Source organism: Gavia stellata, chromosome 29 (assembly GCF_030936135.1).
Source record: "Gavia stellata isolate bGavSte3 chromosome 29, bGavSte3.hap2, whole genome shotgun sequence".
In the NCBI taxonomy this organism is placed as follows: domain Eukaryota; kingdom Metazoa; phylum Chordata; class Aves; order Gaviiformes; family Gaviidae; genus Gavia; species Gavia stellata.
Genome location: NC_082622.1, coordinates 4,526,116 through 4,548,446, shown reverse-complemented (window position 1 = coordinate 4,548,446; position 22,331 = coordinate 4,526,116). Strand labels below are relative to the sequence as shown.

General features: G+C 44.9%; 1 protein-coding gene across 2 annotated transcripts in view; it reads right to left on the bottom strand.

Annotated features, from left to right (window-relative positions):
- The window catches only part of ARID1A (AT-rich interaction domain 1A), a 61,270-nt gene that overhangs the window by 13,273 nt on the left and 25,666 nt on the right, over positions 1–22,331 (bottom strand). For both annotated transcript variants that reach the window (XM_059830746.1, XM_059830747.1), the window contains exons 4-10: positions 21,678–21,791; positions 5,867–6,107; positions 5,411–5,500; positions 4,549–4,716; positions 3,628–3,943; positions 2,204–2,349; positions 2,008–2,117 (exon numbers count right to left, since the gene is read on the bottom strand). In XM_059830746.1, coding sequence (XP_059686729.1) covers positions 2,008–2,117; positions 2,204–2,349; positions 3,628–3,943; positions 4,549–4,716; positions 5,411–5,500; positions 5,867–6,107; positions 21,678–21,791 — 1,185 coding nt within the window. The remainder of the gene's footprint in view (positions 1–2,007; positions 2,118–2,203; positions 2,350–3,627; positions 3,944–4,548; positions 4,717–5,410; positions 5,501–5,866; positions 6,108–21,677; positions 21,792–22,331) is intronic.

Here is a 22,331-nt window from a genome sequence, read left to right as displayed (position 1 = left end):
CACTGCAAAGAAATAACAATAAACACGCCTCAAAGAAAAATAAAGATTAGAGGCACCTGTTTGACCAACGTGTACGAGGGGTCCCCCACAAAGACCATCTATCTTCCCTTGCCTATTCACTGACAGAAGTGCAGAAATCTCCTGCTACCCAGATATGACGTAAGCTCCCATGCTGGTTTGCTATCGCTGACATATCAGGATCCAGGAAGACTGATATGGAAAGGTATCACAGGAATTTGGAATACAAGTTTACAGCTATGAAGTATGAGTATCACACACTGATTCACTGAATTGCCTGAGTGTCTACTTAGAGGTAAAACCTGTGGTCCTGCATCTTCCCTTGCTTCCCCCAAGCCTTTTGGTGTAGTGCGTGAACATGTTATTTTGCCTTTCACCACCTGGATCACAAATACTCAGAATAAAGGCAGAAATGCTCTTGGCTTTCCAAATGCTTACTTAGAAATGACCTTCCAAAGTAGAAGCGAACTTCAAATCCGATGATGATGTTCTAGATGAACCCCTCCGGCCCAAGACTGAGTGTATTCATTAGCACGTGAGATAATGCTTGAACAGCACAGACCAGGAGGACAGAATAACCCTTATTTGTAGCTTCTGGCATCTCCCAGCCCAAGAGCATTCAAGTCCTTGTTATAAATAGAAAGGCAGATGCCAGAACACACAAGCAGAAGTGAGGTATCTTCTGAATCTTCTTGCAGGCTTGCTGGTGGTGCAGGTATCAACCTTGCAGAGCATTTACTTTCCTTCAAGTAGCAAAAGAGGAGACTATGGGCTCAGAAACTGCTTTTTTGGTGGTTCTTTTGAAACTGGTAGCAGTAATGCAAAGAAAAACACTCCCTGAAGAACTTGTTTGCCTCCCTCTTCTGGCTTTAATACAGGATTAGTAAGAGGTTTGTTTGTGAAACAACTGTAACACTTTAGTGTACCACCTCCCAGCTGGGAGGTGATAACTGACTAGCTCCAAGCCTACACCAGAAACAAACTCAGGTTTGTTTACACTTCTTTTGGCAGTTTCACTGTGGCAGGTGATAATTCCCAATACTAAATTGTTTTGCAAGTGAAATTGATTTCTCCCAAAGGACTGGAAAACGCTCCCCTTCATTTCTCAACAGTTTACGAATCCCAGAAGTAAAATCCTCCATTGTTTGAATTTTCCTGATAAATCCTGAAGAACCTCTTGGAACCACCAGCACAGCCCTTTGGGCTGGACACATGAAGCGTAATTCACGTTGAATCTCCTTCCACTGAGTACTTCAACTACGTGTTCTTTACCTTTCATGGTCTTTACACTTCTGATTCAAGCAACAGTCTAATTAACTATTCACAGGATCTGGGGACTTGGATAAAGCTGACCCAAAAGGTGCATCTGTTCAGGTATCTTCTCCTCAGTTAATAAAGGCAAGACTAGCCCATGATTGAAACGAGAACATGTAAATAAGGCGTGCCAGGCATTTGTTAGAAATTCTAGATAGAGGCTTGAATTCCTGAGTCATGAACCGGGGAGGACATGTGAATTCTGATAGAAAAGTCCCTTTCCTGGCCTTACTGAGGGATAGTGGGTCTCTGGAGGGGATGGTAGAGTTCAGGCTCCTCAAGAATACCGTTATTAACGTATGTGGGTATTCAGTGGTTTATTGCAAATATAGCCAGAGCCTACTCTAAAACACACGTACACACATTTCAAGACACTTCTTTAGTTACGCTCCAAAACATAATACAACCCAAACGAGGACATCCCACTCACTCGCCACACTCTTCGAGTTAGAACCATGGTCACAAGTAGCAGTCAGATCATACGCTACAAGGCCAACCATGCTAATGAGAAGTCTGTTCAGGGCAAGGAGGACTAATCAAATTAGGTTTCTCTCAGGAACCACACTCACTACTAGATAGATGCACTGTTCAATCCAAGTTGACGTGCAATGGTTTTATTTCCCTGGACGCTGAAGAGGATGGGAGTCACTAAAAACAAAACCCAAAACATTTTACCTTTGACTTGGATTCTGCTTTTGGCGTCCCGTCCGCCTTATTGTTCATTTTAGTTGCAGGTGTTAATTTGACATCCCCAAGACCCATCATTTCCGGGCTTGCTGCCATCCCTAGGAAGTTAAAAGAATCTTTAACACTGATTTTCAATCCACTACAATGAAATCAATGAAATGCCTAACAGTCAGCACTGGCTTACCTGCAGAGTTGTTAGCCATATTGCCACCCATCGGATAGGGTGGGCCCTGGGGGTTTATCATGCCAGCCATACTGTTAATTCCCTGTCCATAAGGAGGTCCAGTGCCCATCATTCCCCCTTGATTCATGTTGGGATAACCAGGAGGCCTAGAGAAGGCAAGAAAGAAGCAGATGCTTACTCTAAACATGAAGCATAAAGATCTGATCTTCTAAGGAAGCAGGTTTGCCAAAAGAAACCTTCTACAAAGGAAGCGAAGTGATTTTCTCCAGCTCACTTCTCCAGCAAAAGACCAAAGATCAGGTGCTCTTTTAAAGCTTAGCTACCCTTGAGCCTAAGTCTCATTCTCAAAAGAAAAGGGGATGCAAACCTTTTTAAAAGAGGGACTTCAGTTCAGAACATTTTAACCCTTAATCTTGTTCTACTACATCTCCAAACTGAACTTGATTTCAGTTGTTAAGTTGCCTTTACAGGGAAGAACAGATCTGCAAATACTGCAGCCCTCTGCATTTGAGTGAAAATACATTATTTGTACAGATGAACAGCATAGTGCTCCAGCCACATTTAATGATTATTTTTTCTTTATTCCTTTCCTTTTTGTTACCCATACAAGCTGCATTATCTTACACATATCAAAAAACCTCACACACAACTGTCGCTCAAAGTTGTTACTCAAAGGGACAGGCTTTGATGCCCTTATTGGCATTTGGGAACTTGACCTCTTGGCAGCCATAGGTAACACCAGACAGTAGACTGCAGAAGCAGCCCTTAAGTCAGGATAAAGAGCACAATGCCCAGTCAGACAACAAATACATCTAACAGCTTTACTGGGGGAACCCAATTTATAAGCAAGTTCAGGGCTCTCACGGCATTCTGGTAGGCCACATATACCTACTCTGAAATGTGCAAGGGAAAAAAAAAAAAAACCACCACAGAAAACAGTTGCAAAGTTCAATGCTGAATTCCAGCTCTGTTTCCCACAGCTGCTCATCAAGGCCCTAAAAGGAAGAAGTTCATTACACTGGACAAGTAATGCCTTGGTTCAGACAAATGCAGCTGGATGGCTGTCTGCTAGATTTATGGGCTTTACCACACACGCAGCGTCTTTTAAGTCACTCATGTAACAAAGACCAGAAAGCGAAAACAACTGAAGGGATCTCGGAGTTAAACAGATTTCACCTATGAATATTAAAAACTCCCTAAGCATGTCATTAATGATGTATTCCAACACACTGCTTGGCCAAGCTTCACGCTCTTCCTTTTTTAACACTTAAGGTTGATGAAAAAGTCTCAAGAAGGGCAAACCTTCAAGGAAGTGTATGTTCAGTATTACCCCAAATTTGGGTTATTCCATCCACAGCTCTGAAAGCTGGGTCTGACACAGGGAAGGGAATTTAACAGAGACTGGGGGAAACCTCGTTCCTTACCTGTTCTGGATGGAGTTGGCAGCAGCATGCATGGCGGCGGCAGCCGCTTCTTGTGCTTTGCGATTCATGCCACCTGGTGGGGGGCACATCCCTGTCCCCACCTGAGGCGGCATATTCGCCATGTTAGGTCCATAAGGTCTGTTCCCCATGGTGGCATGGCTCATCCTCCCTGGAGGAAGCCCACTGTATGGTGGCACACCAGTCTGCCCATGCATCTGGCTCCCCGCTCCCATGGGGTTCATGCTTCCTCCCATTCCTGGACTGGGGTAGTTGGCGTTGGACATAGCATTGTAGTTTGGCTGCCTGGGATAACCTCCTAAGGGGATAAAAAGAGGGGAAGACAACATCATTCAACTAGTTAGTTTATGAATCACCATAATCAGCAAATATTTAAAGATCACTAACGGAGATGAGGGGGAGTGTTAACACCTCAACAAAAAGTCAAAGCACTTGGATATAAGCCACATAAAATGTGTTTTGACATAGCCAAGTAACAACATCGATTCAAGAGTGCCTGAAACTCTCCCAAACCTCAAGTGAGCTAAATGGTCCAGGACAGGATGTAAAAAAACTCACTTAACCCTTTCCAAAACATACAACACTCAATTTTCTTCCTCTCCAAAGAGAACTGACCCTTCTTCTCTATTTCACTGGATGCAGGACCTGCATCTTTTTAAACAAGGAGGAAGGATCCTACATTTAGAAGTACAACTAGCCCTGAAAGCAACACATTTCATCAATCTCAACACGAACAAAGCACAGCTCCTTCCAGCTCATAAGGAGCGCACCGGTTTTGTATTACCCACACGTTAAGAGGGGACAAATAAAAACAGTTTATCAAAGACAAGATGTTACAATAGAGAGAGGCCTTTTGTATTTGCTGAGCTCAGTTCCCACCTTGAGGAGCTGACTGTGCCTCACCTTGAGGTCCGTACTGCCCACCCTGGGGTCCGTAGCTTCCCATGGAGTTCTGCTGGTATGGCCCCATTCCAGCATGCATCTGTCCTCCAGAAGACTGACGGGGAGATAAGGCTGAGCCAGGCTGGGGTGAGCTGTACTGAGGCATCTGAGGATTCCTCTGCATGTAACCTGGTCAGCCAGAGAGCGGAGCAGGCAATTATTAGTGCAAAGCATCCAGAGGTGCCACTGATCACACATGTTTTCTTAGGTCACGGCAACCCCCGGGACCCACTAACAATATCCTTTCAGCAACAGCCTAGACAGATTTTACAGTGGTTGCTGTTAAGAAGCCACAGTTATCTGCTAAGGTAACAGATCCAATTTCCTGTTTTAACCAGAAAAATAGGAGTAGACAGTACGACTCTGCAAATCCTAGGGGCTTCTTGTAGTTTTTTGTTTGCTTGTTTGTTTTCTCAGGGTGACAACTATATACCTTCAGCCACAAAAGCTGAAATTTTACATGCATTTTCCCTCACACGAACCTTATTCTCTTAGGAGGAAAAGGCACGCAATATCATTGAGAGCACCCCTCATTTTGAAGCTTAAGGTCATGAACCTTGGATAAGCAACATTCACAGAAAAGCGTGTCAAAAGCCAGAGAAAACATCTTACAAGCTAAACTACTAGCTTGGATGGAACAGTAAGAGGCCAAACGACCAGCAACAGCTGAATTTACAGCAAGGTGCCTGAACACTTGCAGCTTGTAAACCTGGGGCAGCTTTTAAATGCTATCTCACCGTAGAATCCATGCCATCAGGCCAGGTAATTTTTAGTTACTACACATCTAGCTTTACAATTAAATCTTTTAACTCATGCCACACACCTCGATCTTGCGCTATGCTTGACTGGTTCATGGAAGGATGCATGATACTGTCCGACTGGCCACTGGGCGGTCGGGGTGGCATCTGATTGCCTACACCACAAAAAGGAGAGTGGTTAATCACAAAAATTGCACGCCACAAAACCCAGGATGCAAGAGTATTAAATACCAGAACTACAAACAGCTTCAGGAGAAGGGTATGTTAGCCACAGCGAAGAAAAACAAGATCAGTCACATTAACACAGCAAAATGACACTGCTGGTTTACCAGCCATCCCACCCATCTTACTGCATCCTTTAAAAGTTACAGACATTTTAAAGCAAACAAATGAGATCACAGGACCTCAATAACCACATAATACTGACACTGGCCAATTCCTCCCCACTGGCCATTTCAATTCACTCTCCAGCTGCATGAGGCAGCCCCACCAGAAGATCAACACGTGCCGAGCAGCGTTACCTGGTACTGCAGCAGGTGAAAGTGGACCAGAGCGGGACTGAGCAACACTAGCTGGGGATCCAACTGGGGATGGGGAGGGTCCTCTGATGCCTGGCAGGTGAGGAGAGGTATGTGGAGAGAAAGGAGACTGAGCTGGGTTACTCTGCTCTCCTTGACTGCTGGAAATCCCTGATGTGCTTACTCCAGGACTCAGGGCTCCTTCTGTACCCATGGGTAGATCATCTATTGAACCAGACAGGTCCTGCAATACACAGAGAAACACATCAGGCAAAAATAAAAAGACATGGGACTGTTCTCTCACATACCACTAAGACAGAGCGCATTTCTCCCTTAGGCGTACTACAAATAGAAATCAATGAACTTGGTTCATGTTATTGTCAGTAACGAAGGCTGCTGCAGACTGAAGTAACTGCCCAATGTGTCTCATCCTGCTGCCTGTCTCTGAAGCCAAGAGTTCCCTAGCTGGTTTGCCGAATGCTTGCTGATGGTCCAAACAACTAGCTATTTCTCCTACTTACTTCTTTTAATTCAGGTTAGAGGCGACAAATTAATGAATGCATCAACAATACACGTAAAACTGCAAATAGAGGAGACAGTCCGTGAGATCGTGGCTTGGAAGAGAAACGTGGCTCAGCCTCTGAAAGCCAGAAGACTCCTGCCTCACCATAATTAATTCATAAACCTCATATGAGCTGGGAAACTACTCACTTGAGATGGATAAAAACAAACTAAACAGAGATTTAAAAGAAAACCATAAAATATTCTTCAGGGTTCCCACTTCCCTTTCAAAAATTAGCAAAAAAATAGCAAAAATTAGCAGTTAACAGTACCAGCCTGTGAAGTTCAGCTTTTCTTGAAGGCAAGGCTACAAAACACCCTTCCTACTGCATGTATCCACCCTGAAGAAGAAAAGCACGAAAAGCCTAAGAAAGTTGAAACCTCCAATTGCCACAGTAGCAACTGCAAAGCGACAGCACCAAAAATCAGCTGGCAAGTCTGAAAAATGGGGATACTTCCAAGAAGATGATGTGCAGATCCAACATGCACAATTGGACTAGCTGTTTGATAGTAAGGTGCATCAGCTATTCCGGCTTGGCCTGGAGTAAATGAGTAAGTAAGAGTCCAAGACAGAGTAGGTGGTGGCGCATCTGAACAGAAAGCTGGAAAGTTATAACTATTCCTGTGATTAGATAAAACCTCTGCCAGAGATTCAAAGGATCACAGCAGGTGAAGAAGTGGCAGACTGAAGCTTACCAGCACTTCACCTATCCTTTGTAAGTCTTTCAGAGCAATCAACCCTGGATCAGAAGTGTTCTGGACTGAGCCCTGAAGGCATTTCAGATCAACTCCCTCTGCACAGAATTCAGCTGACCAGCATGAACAGAGCCAACCTCATTTCAAACACCATGCAGAAAGGCCGAGCCAACTGATAAATAACTTGGACACCCTGGTCTCATTTACACTGACTGGACAATGCCTTGTTTAGCAGCAGTTCAGATAACATTTTCCCAGCTCTGTGCACTGCGGAAGGACCTCGGACACAAGATACTGCAAACTTAGCAGCTGTCAGAAGCAAGCAAGAGCCCTATCACTCTGTAACACCTGTCTGCCAGGTGATGTGTGAAAAGGCTCTGACAGTATGTCCCCATCATCTAAGCTGCAGCACAGTACGTCACCACATCCTAGGAAGTGGAAAACTGGAGTTACAGAAGAATAAAAAACGACCTGGGAGATATCCAAACAACTCATCACACTTGTTGGATAGACAGTGCCATTCAGAAGGACAAAGGGGAGAGTTGGGCATCAGCTGCACCACATTCAGTCGTCTGCTGCAGCAGCGCAATCTTGTCTATTTTCACAGTGGAATCTGATCAAAATGCTTCTAACAAACGCTGGCAAATGCTATGTCTGAGCTGAAAACGCCCGTCAGTTGGTAGGATGACTTAGTGCATAGCATGTCCTTCCTCCCCTTCCATTACTGCTTCTATTTGAGAGATCATTTCCTGCACAACAGTCTCAGAGGTGTATTTGCTTACTGCTGAAGTATTATCTTCCTGGGAAAAAAAGAGCTTTGTTTTATTTCAATGAAAGCTAAAAAACTGCAGAAAAAGCCTAAAAATAGTGTCTAAGAGCTCTTGCAGTTTTCACGACCTTCCTATTGTAACATCAGAAGCATTGCTCACTTACACAGCTACTTGTTTTTTTTCCGCTGGACAACTTTGACAAAACCCACATTCCTACTGCGGAAACCATCCGAAGTGGGAGTAAGAGACAGTATTTCCAACGTTTTGCATTAAAAAGCATCAACCAACACAAACAATCAAGAGCAAAACACTCCTCTCCCTGAGACTCGCTGCATCTAACTTCAGCCACTGGTATAAGATATGCATCTAGATTCCCCTCTAAGTCAATGACAGGATCAGAATGTCCAGAAGCCAATTCAGTCCGACCTAAAATTGGATGGAAATACTGGTGTTTCCCTTAAATACATTAAGGTACTTTTAGCCCGAATCACCAAATGCATCCAAACACTGTTTTCATCATCACTGAAATGAAGTTGGAGGCCAAAACCCTTTGCAGCTTTAAAATCCCTACCACCACGAGCTTATGCGGGTACGGCACTTGACAGCAGCTAAAACCTTCAGACCAGAAGGGCAGAGCCTATAGCTACCTAGATGAGAGATTTTTAGGCTCAAAAGAAAAATCACACTATAAATGTACACCTGAGACAAAATACTGGCATGAAAGGAGAGATACAGAGCGAGTGTGCAAGGTGAAATGTGAACATTTCCTTCCGTTATCAGGAGTATAAGTGACAGGCTTCTCCAAGAGGCAAAAGAGAAGGTTTGCCTCCAGGATCTGAGGAGGTCACTGTCTGCTACATGGTACGAGCAACATTCATACATGAACTGGGCAGACTAAGAGGATACGACTTGGTAACGCCAGGCACGAAAGTATCTGCAAGACATAAAGTGAAGTAATGTTAAAAACTGTTTGAAAATTAACTCCTAAGTAACTAGATAACAATCTTCAAAGCTGATGTCTTCGACCTTGCCTATGCATCAAAGCTTAACCTAAGTACTGCAAATGATTTAAAAACATTCAGTTTTAATTAAGCGGGTTATACAGGGCTGCTTTAGACATGCGAGCGAGGGCCCCTCTGCATTGCTAGCATACCATCACGGACCTCACATATAGGAAAAGTAGGCCTTCTAGCTGTAAGGTTGTGGATCAGACTCTCAGATCATCAGTTTAAGTAAGGTAAAAGTGAATTACGTGTCAACCTTTCTCGGATGTTAGGACATGAACTGAAACAGGACCATAAAAATCAAGTAACTCATGAAGTGACTTTCACCTCTAAAGATCTGTTAAGTTTTATGAATTCTAACAATACAGTCATTTCCCAGCAAAGAAATGCTCTGCCAGCACAGCGGCATTTTCTGAGTGTGTTATTCAGCAGGACTAAGTTTCTCGGAAGTGCGACTCCTGCAAGGGAAAGGAGCGAAGCAAGGACCGGAATGCCGATGTGCAAGCAGCTAGTCAGTAAGGAGCTGTTTTCCACCTATCAAGTTATTTTCTCAGGATGCCAACCATCAAGGCAGAGTGGTGGTTGGGCTTTTTTTTAACTAAACCTAAAGCACACCCTCCAGCTCCGATATCCCATTTACTCAAGTGCACCACAAACCAGGGGAAAAGGAAATCTCTCAATCTCTCTACAGACCGTTTTAAGGACAGCCGTAGCAGAGAAGCCTTTAAGAAAAGAAAACCTCACTGCAATAACAGAGACCTGCTGCTGTCAGTGGGTTCTGGATCAAGCCCAAGAGGAGAGGGTCGGTGAGGTTTTATTTGCCTCCCACAGAATGTCAGGAGGAGACCTGGAAAGACACAGCAGCACCAGGAGAAGGGCTCTCCTCTTCCCTCCTCCTGTGAGCACAGCCAGTCGAGCCGAGACAGGAGGTGAGGCTCGACAGCAGTAACTCTGCCAACTTGAAGGAAACGTCAGGGTCTGGAGAATTTCCTCACGTGTTTCCAATGTGGTTTTTATGCATTTTATTGCTCATCTGCCATGCAGATCAAAAACGCTGGAGGGATTCCAACTATTTCACACAGAATCTCACACTCCAGGCTGGCTGCAGCCCCAAAGCCTGAGTTTCTTCACTTGAAATACTGCCCAGTGTTATTTTGGGATGTGACCTGATAGCGGAAGCCCACGGGGACCCTGAAACGATAACCGTTCCAGCTGCGATTGGTTGCCCAACCCTCGCCGATGCCAGCATGGGTTTGTCAGTACTGCTGACAAACAAGGACTCAGCAGCTAACACCTTCTTTTCACACCACAACAAAACCATGCCTGAAATCACACAATCTGGTACCCAAAGGAGGGGGCAGGGGAGTTCATCTATCTCGGGGAAAGGGTTGCAAGTCCTGGCATGACCAACACAAGGGAGCCGGTTAGTTTATGCTGGAAACAGCAAGGTTTCCTTTATATGAAAAGAAGAACCACCATTTCACTATCTGATACAAGATCATTTGTTAAACAAACACAAAGATGAAACAACAAGAAATACTAAAGATCAAGGCAACAAAACCCCAGAGGAGAAGAGATTCAAGGCTCCACTCTGGCCCATCCCACTGATCTGGAAGAGCAGGAAGACTGACCAGAAAGCAAATTGATCTCCTGGCTGGGGACTGCAGCCTTCCTCTACTACTCCCCTGCCCACCCCCAACCTAAGCGCATATGAAAAGTGTGGGGGAAGAGGGAGGGAGCGCAGTCAGACTGTAATGATTGTAGGCACTATCAGATCACTAGATAGCACTCAAGGAAATTATGATCTGGAGACAAGCATGTGGTGGAGCTTATAAATTCTGTAAGGCCAGTTGTTTCCATAAAGATGCTTACAAGCAAGACCAGAGAACAATGGCTAAATTTATTCCCCGATTCTTTCTGAAAGGGAAAAAGCCTCTTCATTGCTTCTGACTAATTGAAATACCTGCTTTCTATCACAATTTCATTTTCTCTACAGTTTCTTTTTCACTCATTCAAGAACTATCAACACTTAAAAATCACAAGCTTGTCCTTCCCCTTTATTTCCACACCCAAAATACCTCAATCCTCTCTATCACAGAAATTACACAGCTGACTGGCAAGCTAGGATCTCCCTGCTATTTCAGGGAAATGAATAGACTCATTCCTCCTTCTGCAGTACAGACAACTGAATCTTGCATCTTATGCTTCACAAAGCACTCTATCTCGTAACAGCGGCCTGGAGACCTCACCGTGCTCCATTTACACCAGACTTACAGATTCACATCACATCCAAGGAGACACCTTGCAAAGCTGACTTGGGATTTCCACAGATGTGACGGAAGGGTCTGGAGAGGGCTCTGCAGCCTGCCACCACCTTCCTACCTACTGTGTGCCTCTTCCAGATTGCTTCCCCAGTAGAAACCAGAAGTTGGAGCTGGGGAACACAAGTTAAGCTACAGTATCACAGAATCCCTAAGGTTGGAAAAGGCCTGTAAGATCATCGAGTCCAACCATCAGAAATCCAGTTTGTAGAAATCCAGTTGATACTTTTCATCTGGAGAGAGTTACAATCTACTGTCCCCAAAGTTTTTTGTTGCTGACAAATCAAAGAGAATGGAGTTTTTCAGTCTCCGAGCTGGTCCAGCTTACCGGAGGCACGCTGGAAAGGGCCCACACTCCTGCAAGCCCTGCATCATCACCAGCTCAGTTTCAACTGCCATGCTTTAAAATTCTGACAAAATCCATCAGCACGTACCACCACAAACACAAAACCCACTGAGCACTGGCTCTCAGCATTTGGCAGGCAGCTGCAGGCTTGCTGAACACCCTGGGTGGGAACGTAAAGACCTACCATTGCCATGAGAAGAAAGTGAACTATTCCAAAGCCAAAGCAGATTTCCAAATCCTTTTCTATCCCAAAAATATAAAAGCTGTCCCAGGGAAGACCACCATTCGCCTCGCTCTGCCCTTCTACCATCGGTTATTGTGCAGAAGATAACGAGTCCATCTTTACAGCACCAAAAGCACCTTCTAGATGATCATCATTCTTGGTGAGCGTATGGGCTGGACAAGAGACAAAGGGGAGGAGGAGAAAGAATGCGTGCAGGATGTCTCTCCAATAAAACCTTTCGCCACATCTAGAACATTTCTGGAATTCAAAGTGAAGTGAAAGATCCTGTTAACACTCTGTTCCCATGTGCTCTGTACCCTGTCATACTTTGGGAGGAGTGGGGTAGAAACCAAAAATACCTATTTTTTAAGCTGCTAGTTTACCTGTTAACTGATTCTGTGTTCATACATGTGTGGGAAGCACGTTCATCCACATTCCCAAGCTACCCAACATGGCTAAAGACTAATCAAATATAACAAAGCCTAGCAACACCAGCTGGTGTCCCCTGGACCAAATACAGCTCTCCTCCACTGCCACATAGCTCTTACCTCTTACTCTCCGAGGCGCTGAGAAGTTTGGATTTTTTTAGTTTAACAGGGAAAGATGACTTTCTGCTGACGTAAGAAACAGAGAACGCCCAGAAGGAAGACCACTGCCACACTAGCACGAGCTGCACAGTACACTTCTGTGTTTTATGAAAGCTTTTTAAATTCATGGCTTTGCCTCTTCTCTTATATCCCCCTTCAAAATGGGACAAGATCAGCAATCAGAAGGAACAAAAGGATTTAATTATGCAATGAAATAACTGGTTTTGGCCCCTCAGATATGTCCCTGGAAGCTCAACCTCTGACTTGAGCAAGGACCACATGGGAGCAACTAGAAACTAGACAGTTCTCAGGTTCTGCAGCAAGCTATTCTAGGAAAAAAAGATCCTGGTTACAAAACTAAGCATGCATAAAAACCTTCAAGTCCCATTACGTGCCACTTACTCATCCAAACAGTCCTTAGGTAAAGGAAATAAGTGCTAGACTTCTACCACTTCAAGAGAAAAACACTTGCCCACTAAAACAAATATCAGGAAGGCAACACTATCAAGGCTACAGCCTCTGCTAGATGGAGTCCATATTCCCTTCCCTTACGAGGAGTTTCAGCTCCTCTCAGGCATCAGCGCTGACAATTACAAACCTAAGATGGGGACTAGAACACGCAAGAGAGATTCGTGCAGTTTCCTTGCTCAAAAAAGAAGCTGAAAAGCTCATTCTTCCAGGCTGGCTTTAGACAAACTGGTAGAAGCTGCTGGCTCTAGCTGCACTGCAGGAAAAAGAGCATTTGGAAAGGAGGCTGTCAGGAGGAGGGACTCAGTGTCACACAAGAAATTTTACTCTGATTGCAAAAATAAGCTGCTGTTCTAATCCACCTCAGTAAATCTAGGTGAGTCTGGTCGGTTGGCAGAAAGCAGGTACAAAATAAAAAGGGAGGACGACAGACGGAAGTGCTGCTGGCTTTACTACATTCCTGCAACGGGAGACCTTGCAAAACAGCCAGCACTGCTACCGCAGCAGCCATTGATTTTTCAGAGGTCGATACTCCACTCCCACAGATCTACTCGGCAGGGGCTTTAATCACATCTACTGCTCCTACCCTGTGCCACCCCTCCTTCTCTTCACCCTCCAAATAAAATAAAAAATAAAAATACAAAAAAAGGGGGGGTGTAAGGGGGCTTTCCTCCCGCTCCAAACACTGAGCAGACTAAGACATTTCATATTCTCGGTCTTTGGAGAGGAGAGATTCAAAAGCTGTAGCTGCAGCACAAAGTATAGAAGGAGTAACATGATTCATCCACAGAACAAGATGTCGCTGAGGGGAAAACCCACCGCGTGGAAGGCCAGCATTCCCACTCGGGGAGCGCTGGGTGCTGAGCTCTCCTGCAGGACCCTGGGAAATGCAGCAGCAAAACTCTCCAGAAGAGTTTCCATTTAACCCTTTGAAAGCCAGTCAGCTTCTAAAAAGTACTCCCAGGTTTAGCTAAACATTGATATAACATAAAGTATTTCAAGCAGCAGTGGTAAACGCTGGAGTTTTGCTTGACAGAGTAGCGTCACTTTGGCTAACACAGAAGTTGGCCCGGCCACCCAGGAGCAGCGTTGCCACACGAAAGGATAAAACCTCCAGCTTCAACAGTAACAGTGACCCTAAAAAAAGTTGCAGGAAAGAAGCATGGAGGACCCCAGGCACAATGAGCAGCAACGTCGCAGCAGCGTCCGAGGACGCTCTCAGCAACACTGATTTTTTGGAGGGTGTTGGGGACGCAGGAGGAGCGAGACCTACAAGTTGATCACATCAGTCAGAAAGGCTGGTCTGACACCAGGCCTTGGGAAGGCAAGTGCAAGCGAGAAACTAGTATGGGTCTCAGATGACAGACCACAATCCGTTTATTTAAAGAGCTTTTGTTTTTCTTCCAGAGGTTTTTAAGTATTCTACTTCAGCCTGAAGACAAACCCCGGATCATAGAAAACACTAAATCACGTAAGAGGCAGGAAGCTACCCTCTTATTGCCAGCTGTAAGGGTATTCCGATTCCCCAGCAGTGCTTCCTCTGGAAGGCGCGTTCCAGTCTCCGATGCGTTCAATTTAGACTCCAAAGCATTTAGTCATCTCAGCATGTGATTATGCCACCATGCCAACCACACGAGTTAGGGTGGCAAAAAAATGCAGCAAAGGCAGGAGTCTGAAATAATTAAAAAACTAAAAAGGCCCCTGTTCAGGCCAATACTTTGGATTTTAAGACAACTCAGCTTTTAGTATTGATATCAGCCTCTTTGAAACAATTAAGAGTGACAGAATCAAAAAAAGCAGAAGGAAGGAAGATCTTAGAAGAGAACAAGATTTCTAAGGTAACAGGTATTTGCAAGCCTGATGAATCTGGCCGACCTCTCGCTGCAAAAAGCTGCTGAAGAGACAGCTGAAAGCTGGCAGCTCCTTCCCGAAGTCCGCCGTACCTGTGGGGAGGCAGCGATGGAGCGACACGAGGGGCTATGGCTGAGCCCCCTGACACTGCCGGCTGGGGCACCTCCAGAGAAACCACTTCCAGTCAAGAACCTGTCTGCAATAGCGCACCCGTGCCCAGGTACCGCTGACCTGGATGGCGCAGAGAAACTGAAGACACATTTGGGAAGAATCAAGGAAATTCTCCTCTCGCCCCGGCTCAGAGCAGCGAGCGTGCACGGGAAGAGGTAACATAACCATGGAAACGTGGCCCATGCCAGACGCTGACGTACGCCCGGTGCTACCCTCAAGGTCAGGGTGCCAGGACAGTCAATTCCGAGAGATGTCACTTCTTGTCATTTCAGGAAATTAAACTTTTTTTTTTTAAAGAAAGGTTTCTATTTTGCTGGGTAAGACCTGATTCAAAATTATAATAAAAACCAATTACACAACTCCTCCTCCAATTACCAGGACTCGTTTGAAATCACGGCATGAACCTTGTACCCAACAAGGGTGCGGGCACAAGCCCATCCAAGCAGCGTGGCCGCCGCAGGAAGGGAGCGCAGCAGACCGAGCCTTGGGCCCCTGCCACGCCCCACATTTGAGCTCCATGTGGAAACAGTTTTCTCCACAGCATTTATGATCGTGCACGTCTCCAAGACAAGTCAATCCAGCATGCCAAAAGGACATTAACAGGAAAATGATTCCTGTAAACTGAAAGCTCAGGTGTGGCAGCGTTTAAAACGCATGCAGTGCTGTCAGCCAAAGTTAAACACCTTCATTTATCCCTGCAACCGCTCCACGCAGCAGAGGAAGGTCACACCAACATGGTCTCTCCCTCCCCTGCATGATGTGGGACCTCTGGCAGGGTTACGTTTTGGTGGAAAGGGAAGAGGATGAGGCTAGCATGTCCGACATCAGACAGGCAAGAGGCTTCTGCACATTTTAAAGGGTCTCTAATGACGCCAAGTCAGCAGCAAAAAAGGAAGTGAAAACCTGATTTTGCTGCCGTACAACAACGAGCTTCTTGAAAGCGTGTTTAAAAGCAGAGGGTCACCTCGCGAGGCGTGCGCTTCAGCAGTTATGGCGCAAGGAGCAGCTCTGTATTTTCAGGCTGCGGCAGCGCAGGGGATGCGTGTGACAGAGCACAGACTATTGTTCGGGATCCAAGACCAGAACTGGTCATCCTACAGCAATTTCCTGATTAAACATTGACCCGCCTAGTCACTCCGGCTGGGCCTGAAAGAACAAGAGCCTGTCCTCTCCCGAGCGAGCTGCCAGCCATCCCTGCCGCCCACCTCCACGCGGAGGTCACCGTCTCCTCTTTCAGTTGGGTCCGTAACCGAAATCGCTCCTAAGAAAACGAAAGGCCGGGGGTTAGGGGAATCTGTGCGAGGCGTGCAGGCAGGAAGCAGAGCTGAGCCGCTGGCGACCAGAATAGAAACAGGAAACGAGCCCGGCATCGAGCATAGAACAACCCGCTGCCAGCGCAGGCTCCCGCGAAGCCGCATCAGCGGCTCCGCGCGGCATCCTCTCGAAAGGGACGCTTATTGGCGGCAAAGGCAGAGGGCTCGGAGCGGGCCCGGGTGATGCAGTGCAGGGTGGGGAGTTTCCTCCCGAGCACCAGGTCGGATTAGCTCAGTTCGAACCCGGAGGAAGGGGTGGGAGGAGAGAAAATTGCCACATGGACAAATAGCTGAGCAACCCTGAGAAGCAGGTCACAGGCGCGAAACATGTCACTGGAGTGGCTGGAAGATTAGGGTAGCTTTGCGAGCGGCTCTCCACAGCTGTAGAGGTTATTGGGAAAATAAAAACATTAAAGAAGAAGGCACAGCCTTCTCAAGAGACCACACAAAAATGATGGCCACAATCACACACCAAGAAAAGCTTTGGCAGAGGAGCCTTGGTCAGGAAAAGAGCATTTTCAACTCCCCGTATCACCGTAACTTGGGATAGAAACCTTCATATCAGCATAAACTGGAATGTACCAATCTCTCTAATACCAGTGTTTCAGGTACTGTGCTCCTGGGGCAAGCCTCCGGGTGCTGGTGTGTTTATCTGCACATCCACTGTGATGCCCAGGCACCACAGCATGCAACTAACCTGCTTTGAAATGCATACATCACTAATCCCTCTCTTAAGGCAAGCAATAAGACAAGCTCAAAAGGCCAAATACAAACCAAACAGAAGCAGGAAGTCCCATATGGAAGAAGAAAAAAGAAAAAAAAAGAAAAAAAAAAAAAGAGCCTGAAGTGACCAGCAAATTCAACTACAAAAGGTTCTTCTCCCCTCCCCCAGAAGAAATTGTCAAACTGATTACTTTTGAGCTCAAAGAATTTTTAAGAAAACGTTCATTTCCTGGGCTGCACCTCCCTCCCCATTCACGGCAGTTTTGAGACAGTTTTTGCTGCATTTCAGCCTGTTGCATTGATTATTTCCAGGTCAGGGGACGCAGCTGACAGAGCTCAACTTTATTCCACTTCAAGTACCTGCAGAGTACAAGCTGAAATGACCACTTCATAAGAACAGAAAATCCAAACGGTGCTTCCCTGACAACCTCCAGCCTGTACAAATTCAGAAACTACTTGACTTAAGAAAGGAAGAGGTAATCAAACACAGAATACCCCACAATTGCTGAGGATATTCACAGGAAGGGTTCTTGCTGCACAAGCCAAAACTCTGCAGCCTCATTCCTCTCCCCTCCCCACAAAACCGAATTTTGTTAAATCCATACTGCAAAGACCCAAGACCAGAGAGAACGCACGTTCAGAAACTAAAGGTGGATCAGGAGTTTGGTTTCAGTTGGTTATATTCCTTTCTGCCATCGACAAGACACTTTACAGACCTGAAGTCAGAGATGAGCCAAAGTGAAACGCAGCTGAATGAGCAAAACACTCTTCCAAAAGGGCAAAATACTGAGATTAAAACGATTCCCACCCCACATCAAGATGAAAATAAGTTGGCCAGAAAAGGGACAGGGTTTCTCCCTCAGGCTACACAGTATGCTGACCAAAACAAACTAAGGGCATTATTCTGAGGTGGGAATTCTGAAACTTAAGCTGCCCCAGTTTGCTTCATTATGTATTTGCTGCAACAAAAGCTCAAACGCAACCTTGCTATTTCAGGAGCCCCAAAACCTTGCCAATATCTGTCCTGCTGGTTCAGCCAGAGGTCCCACCCCGTGCAGAACCTTTCCCATTGAAGCAGTGCTGAAAACAGTACCTCTCACGAAAGTTTTGCTTTCCACAGATAGGAAAGCTTCACTGGAGAAATCCCAGAAGATCCCATGAAAAGCAAATACAGCCAGTATATACTGGTATCCAATCAGTTTTGCTTCATAAATGGCTTTAGGGGCTGACCTGGAAGTCTAACACCACAGCTATCAACTTCTGTGGTTGGGAAGGGATAAACAGCCTGGTGTGGCAACCACTGCTCGATGCTCTACTCCTCATCCATCTCAAAGACATCAGGAACTTGCACTCAACTCCTTCAAGGCAGCCCAAAAGACAGAGACTGGGACAAGATAACAATCTGTTGCATGTTCCATAATAAAATACAAAATTCCTCCCAACAAACCTAGAAGTCCAGAGAACTTTGCAGCAGAACTGATTTGCAATCCAAACCCAAACGGATGTCCTAGCACCCTATTTGCTTCCCCTGATACTTGCTACCAGCATCTTCCATGTCTAAGCAGAAGGTAATTAACAGCTGGAAATATTCGACTCCTACAGACTCAGAATCCAGGCTTCAAAAGGTAAAGACACCGAATAAACTGGATACGACTTGCCAGGAAGAATTCTTTGCTAAGGAGAAGAGACTAAGGAATCTCCTGGGAGAAACAGATTTATACTAAGGATTACTATTCCTCTATTACACCCAGACACAAAAGAGTACGCTTCACTTCTCCCATACACAATAGCAATCTAAGTTTAGTTTAGCTGCAATCCCAACAGAGCATCCCTAGGGAAGCAACAAATTCTTCAGAGAAATTGTTCACCTAGCCTGCTACAGGAAAAGAGTACCCACCAGGACACTCGCATGGATGCATTACTCTTTAAAAGGCACCAGTGAGTTCAAGTTAGCAGCAGCTTTCTCCCCCACAATATAGCAAGTATAATCTTCAGAAAGGGAACAACAAAGCAGTAAATACTTAAGCTGGAACAGCCTATGACACAAGCAGAAATGGAAGACCAGACATTTTGCTACTTACAGGTGAGCAGACAAAGCATTAGAGAAATCAGTATTTTGACTCTTCTGCTGTTAAAAGTCCGAACATAGGAACATCGTCAGGAAAAAGTTTAGTTAGTGACACAAAAATCGTTATTGGGAAGGTATCTTGAAGACCCCCACGCAGAACGACATTTCTCAGGCAGATCCTAACAAAGTCAGCAAGAGCTCACAGGAGTTGGACAACTTGACAATGTCACCATCTAGGAGATCACCACCTCCTGAAATGGTGATAGGGTCAGCCGAAGAAATATTCCCCCCTTTATTGCTTAGAATTCCAACATTAATGTTGATGTACAGTATTAATGTGTACAGGCCAAAGACTCGTAAAGACACTGGGTACGTAAATTTAACACTTCGTAAGAACCTGAAAAGCAGCAACCTCCCTTTCCTGCTGGAGCTGATCTATGTTTAATTAAAGATGATGCATGGCACGATTTGCCCCAATTCCAAGGTATCCAGTGAGCTATTGCACAACGCCCACCGAGGGTTCAAAAAGGGCTCAGAACTCCACAAAAAATTAAAAGCCCAAAAACTAACTATGCTTCTCTAAGTCATACATAATGGCAAAACCGGGATCCAGGAATCCTCCTGAGTAGGATAAAACTTTCTAAAGCAGACAGACTGAGCAATATAAGGAAGATAAAAAGAAATTGATAGTACCCTTCCGCATAGCTCTTTTGTTTCTAAGCATCCCCAGGCCAAACTCAGTGCAAGAGATTGATCACTGAAACAAAGAGTTGGCCTCCATGCATCTCAGAAGTCCTCCCTTTAAAGCATTCCACAGCATCACCGTCTGATGCATTTCTCAATTTACAGAGAGGGGTGCTGGTCTTGTCCTACAAGAGCCTAACAAGAAGACCGGGAATTACAAAGCACGTAGAAGAATAAGGGTGAGTCTCTGCAGGGGGTCTCCTTTTTTTAATTTTTGCCTACCAAGGAAGAGAAGGCTCCAAAATACCAGGGTTGGGTAAACTAAAGACTGCTTGAGTTCTTAAATGCAAATTATTTGCTGATAAAGTCAGGAAAATAAGATGACTATGAAGTCTGCTGAAAACAGAAGCGAGCTTTATAGCTAGCCAATTCTAAAAGCTGGACCCATTTTTTTGCACCCCGGATTTCAAGTACCCGATCAGAAATTAGTGGACATTTAAAACTTCTAAACTGGATCAAATTCCCTCATTTCTAGGTTCCTTTGCTCTTACAGCAGAGATGGATATCTTTCCTTAAACTGCTTGGGAAAAGGGAAAACTTGAAAGGGGCCAAATACATTTAACCACAAGGTATAAAACAAACTCCCACTTGGTGCGGAGAAGGAGCCACTTCTGCTAAGCAGAGCAACTAATTCCTATAATCTGAGTCAGAGGGCGCTGATTGGTAGGATTCATGAAGGCTCTATCAACAATGCTACTGAACAGGACTTCCCACCGTTCCGGAGCTACAGCAATTTCTTCAATTGCTTCAGTGGCTTCACTTTTCCTACATTCTTCGCCAGAAGATGGGTCACATGGAAGAACTTGTGGAGAGGTAGAGTGGAAAGAAACATGCTATTTAAAAGGATTTTTCTTTCCCCAGGCCTCAGAACAAATTAAATCTTTATAATCAGGGTCCAAAAGGCATTTAAAAAAAAAAAAAGAAAGAAAGAAAAAAGAAACAACCCACAACTACTCTCATTAGGTGGTCAGAACTAGAATCGCTTCATATTTTGGGTGACAATTTGTACCCACAATCCAAAGGAATTATTTCAAGGGGCTCACAACAAAGCCGTTCTCGTTGCTGAGAGCAAAAATAACTTCGCTATATACACAGCTCACTCTCCTCTGACCAATCCAACTGCAGCTTAGAAAATGGACTTAGCCAGTGGCTAAATAAAAAAATAAAAGCTCATTCACTTCCTACTGGTTACAATGAAAGTAACCAACAAAATTGGAACTCAGCAGCTCAAAACTTTTCCTCCAAGTCAGAGGCACAGACTAACTTGTGCAAAATAATCTAAACTTTTAACCCTTCTCCATTATCTTGACAAAGTTTTAACCCGAAGTTAAACTATTCTGGTCCCAAAAACTGCTGGAACACTAGGCACTAATCTCATACCCAACTGTTCACGGTACATACAGCAAGCAGATTTAGAATGCAAAAGAAAACATAATTCTCCATGTCAAGAAGGAGCTATCTGTGACTGATCTTCCTCACTCCAGGTACTAATAAACTTGTCTTTTTCACCAACTGTTCAGTCAGATTGGACCAAAGAAGCTTAAATCAGCAGTATAAGGATCCAATGACACAGAAAGGGAACCGTGCTGCCAGTCTGCTAACCACCACTGCAACAGTGGGCTGAAGGAACAAGAAAATACAATAAAAATGAGACGCCTTCCCCTGCAGATCAGGGTCTACTCTAACAGCAGTCAGGTACTTCAGACACTGCAAACAGAAAGCTCAAAAAAGTCTTTTAGCTAGAACATGCAGTCCAGAGTGTTTAGGGTTAAACTTTACTCTCAAATCCATTACTTTTGTAAATTACATTTCATCTCCAGTGGGAAGCCAGGAGCTAATGACTTAGTAAAAAGCACAGGCAGCCTCCATCATTCCCATTTCCACGTGGAATACTACCAGTGCTAATTTATCCTGCTGTGCTTCTGATTGCCCTCGCCCTGTTCACTTCTAGATCAGCTCACCACTCACCGGCAGGCTAGAAGGTCTGGACTGAAGATTCAAGTTCATATCTTCTTGCCCTTTACTGGAAGCCATTGAGGGAGCAGATGATGCCTGGGACCCAAATGAGTCTTGAGATAACTCCTGAAACATCAAGAAACACCAAAAAACCCACAAGTGGGAATAAAATAAAGGCTCTGCTGGATTAACTCTGGTATATTCTCACATTGTGGAAGAATTATGTACCCTCGGTGACATTTGCCCAAAACAGGAAATAAGACAGCAAAGAGTTCAAGCCAGCACGCCTACTGCTCCACAGGCAAGCAAACACTGCTGGACTGCTACAGAGAGTGTTGGGAGTAGAAGTCTAAAAACACAACAGTCATTCCCCGGCTTTTCCTTGTTACAGATCCTGAAGAACGGAGACTGTCCTGGGAGACTGCCCACTTAGCTTCTTGATCTTCTAATATCTTACGATAGCTCTAAGTACTTTATTACATAAACAAGGCAAGCCAATTAAAATCTTCAACTTTTCAAAAGCTAGCTTTGGTGCATTACGACGTCTGCTGGAAGGGCCCAGCTAGCTTTTCACACAACTATTAAAACACTATTAAGCCTTGCTGAAAATAAATACAATTTATACTAAAAAAACCAAAAACCAAAAAATCTGCTTAATGATTTTAG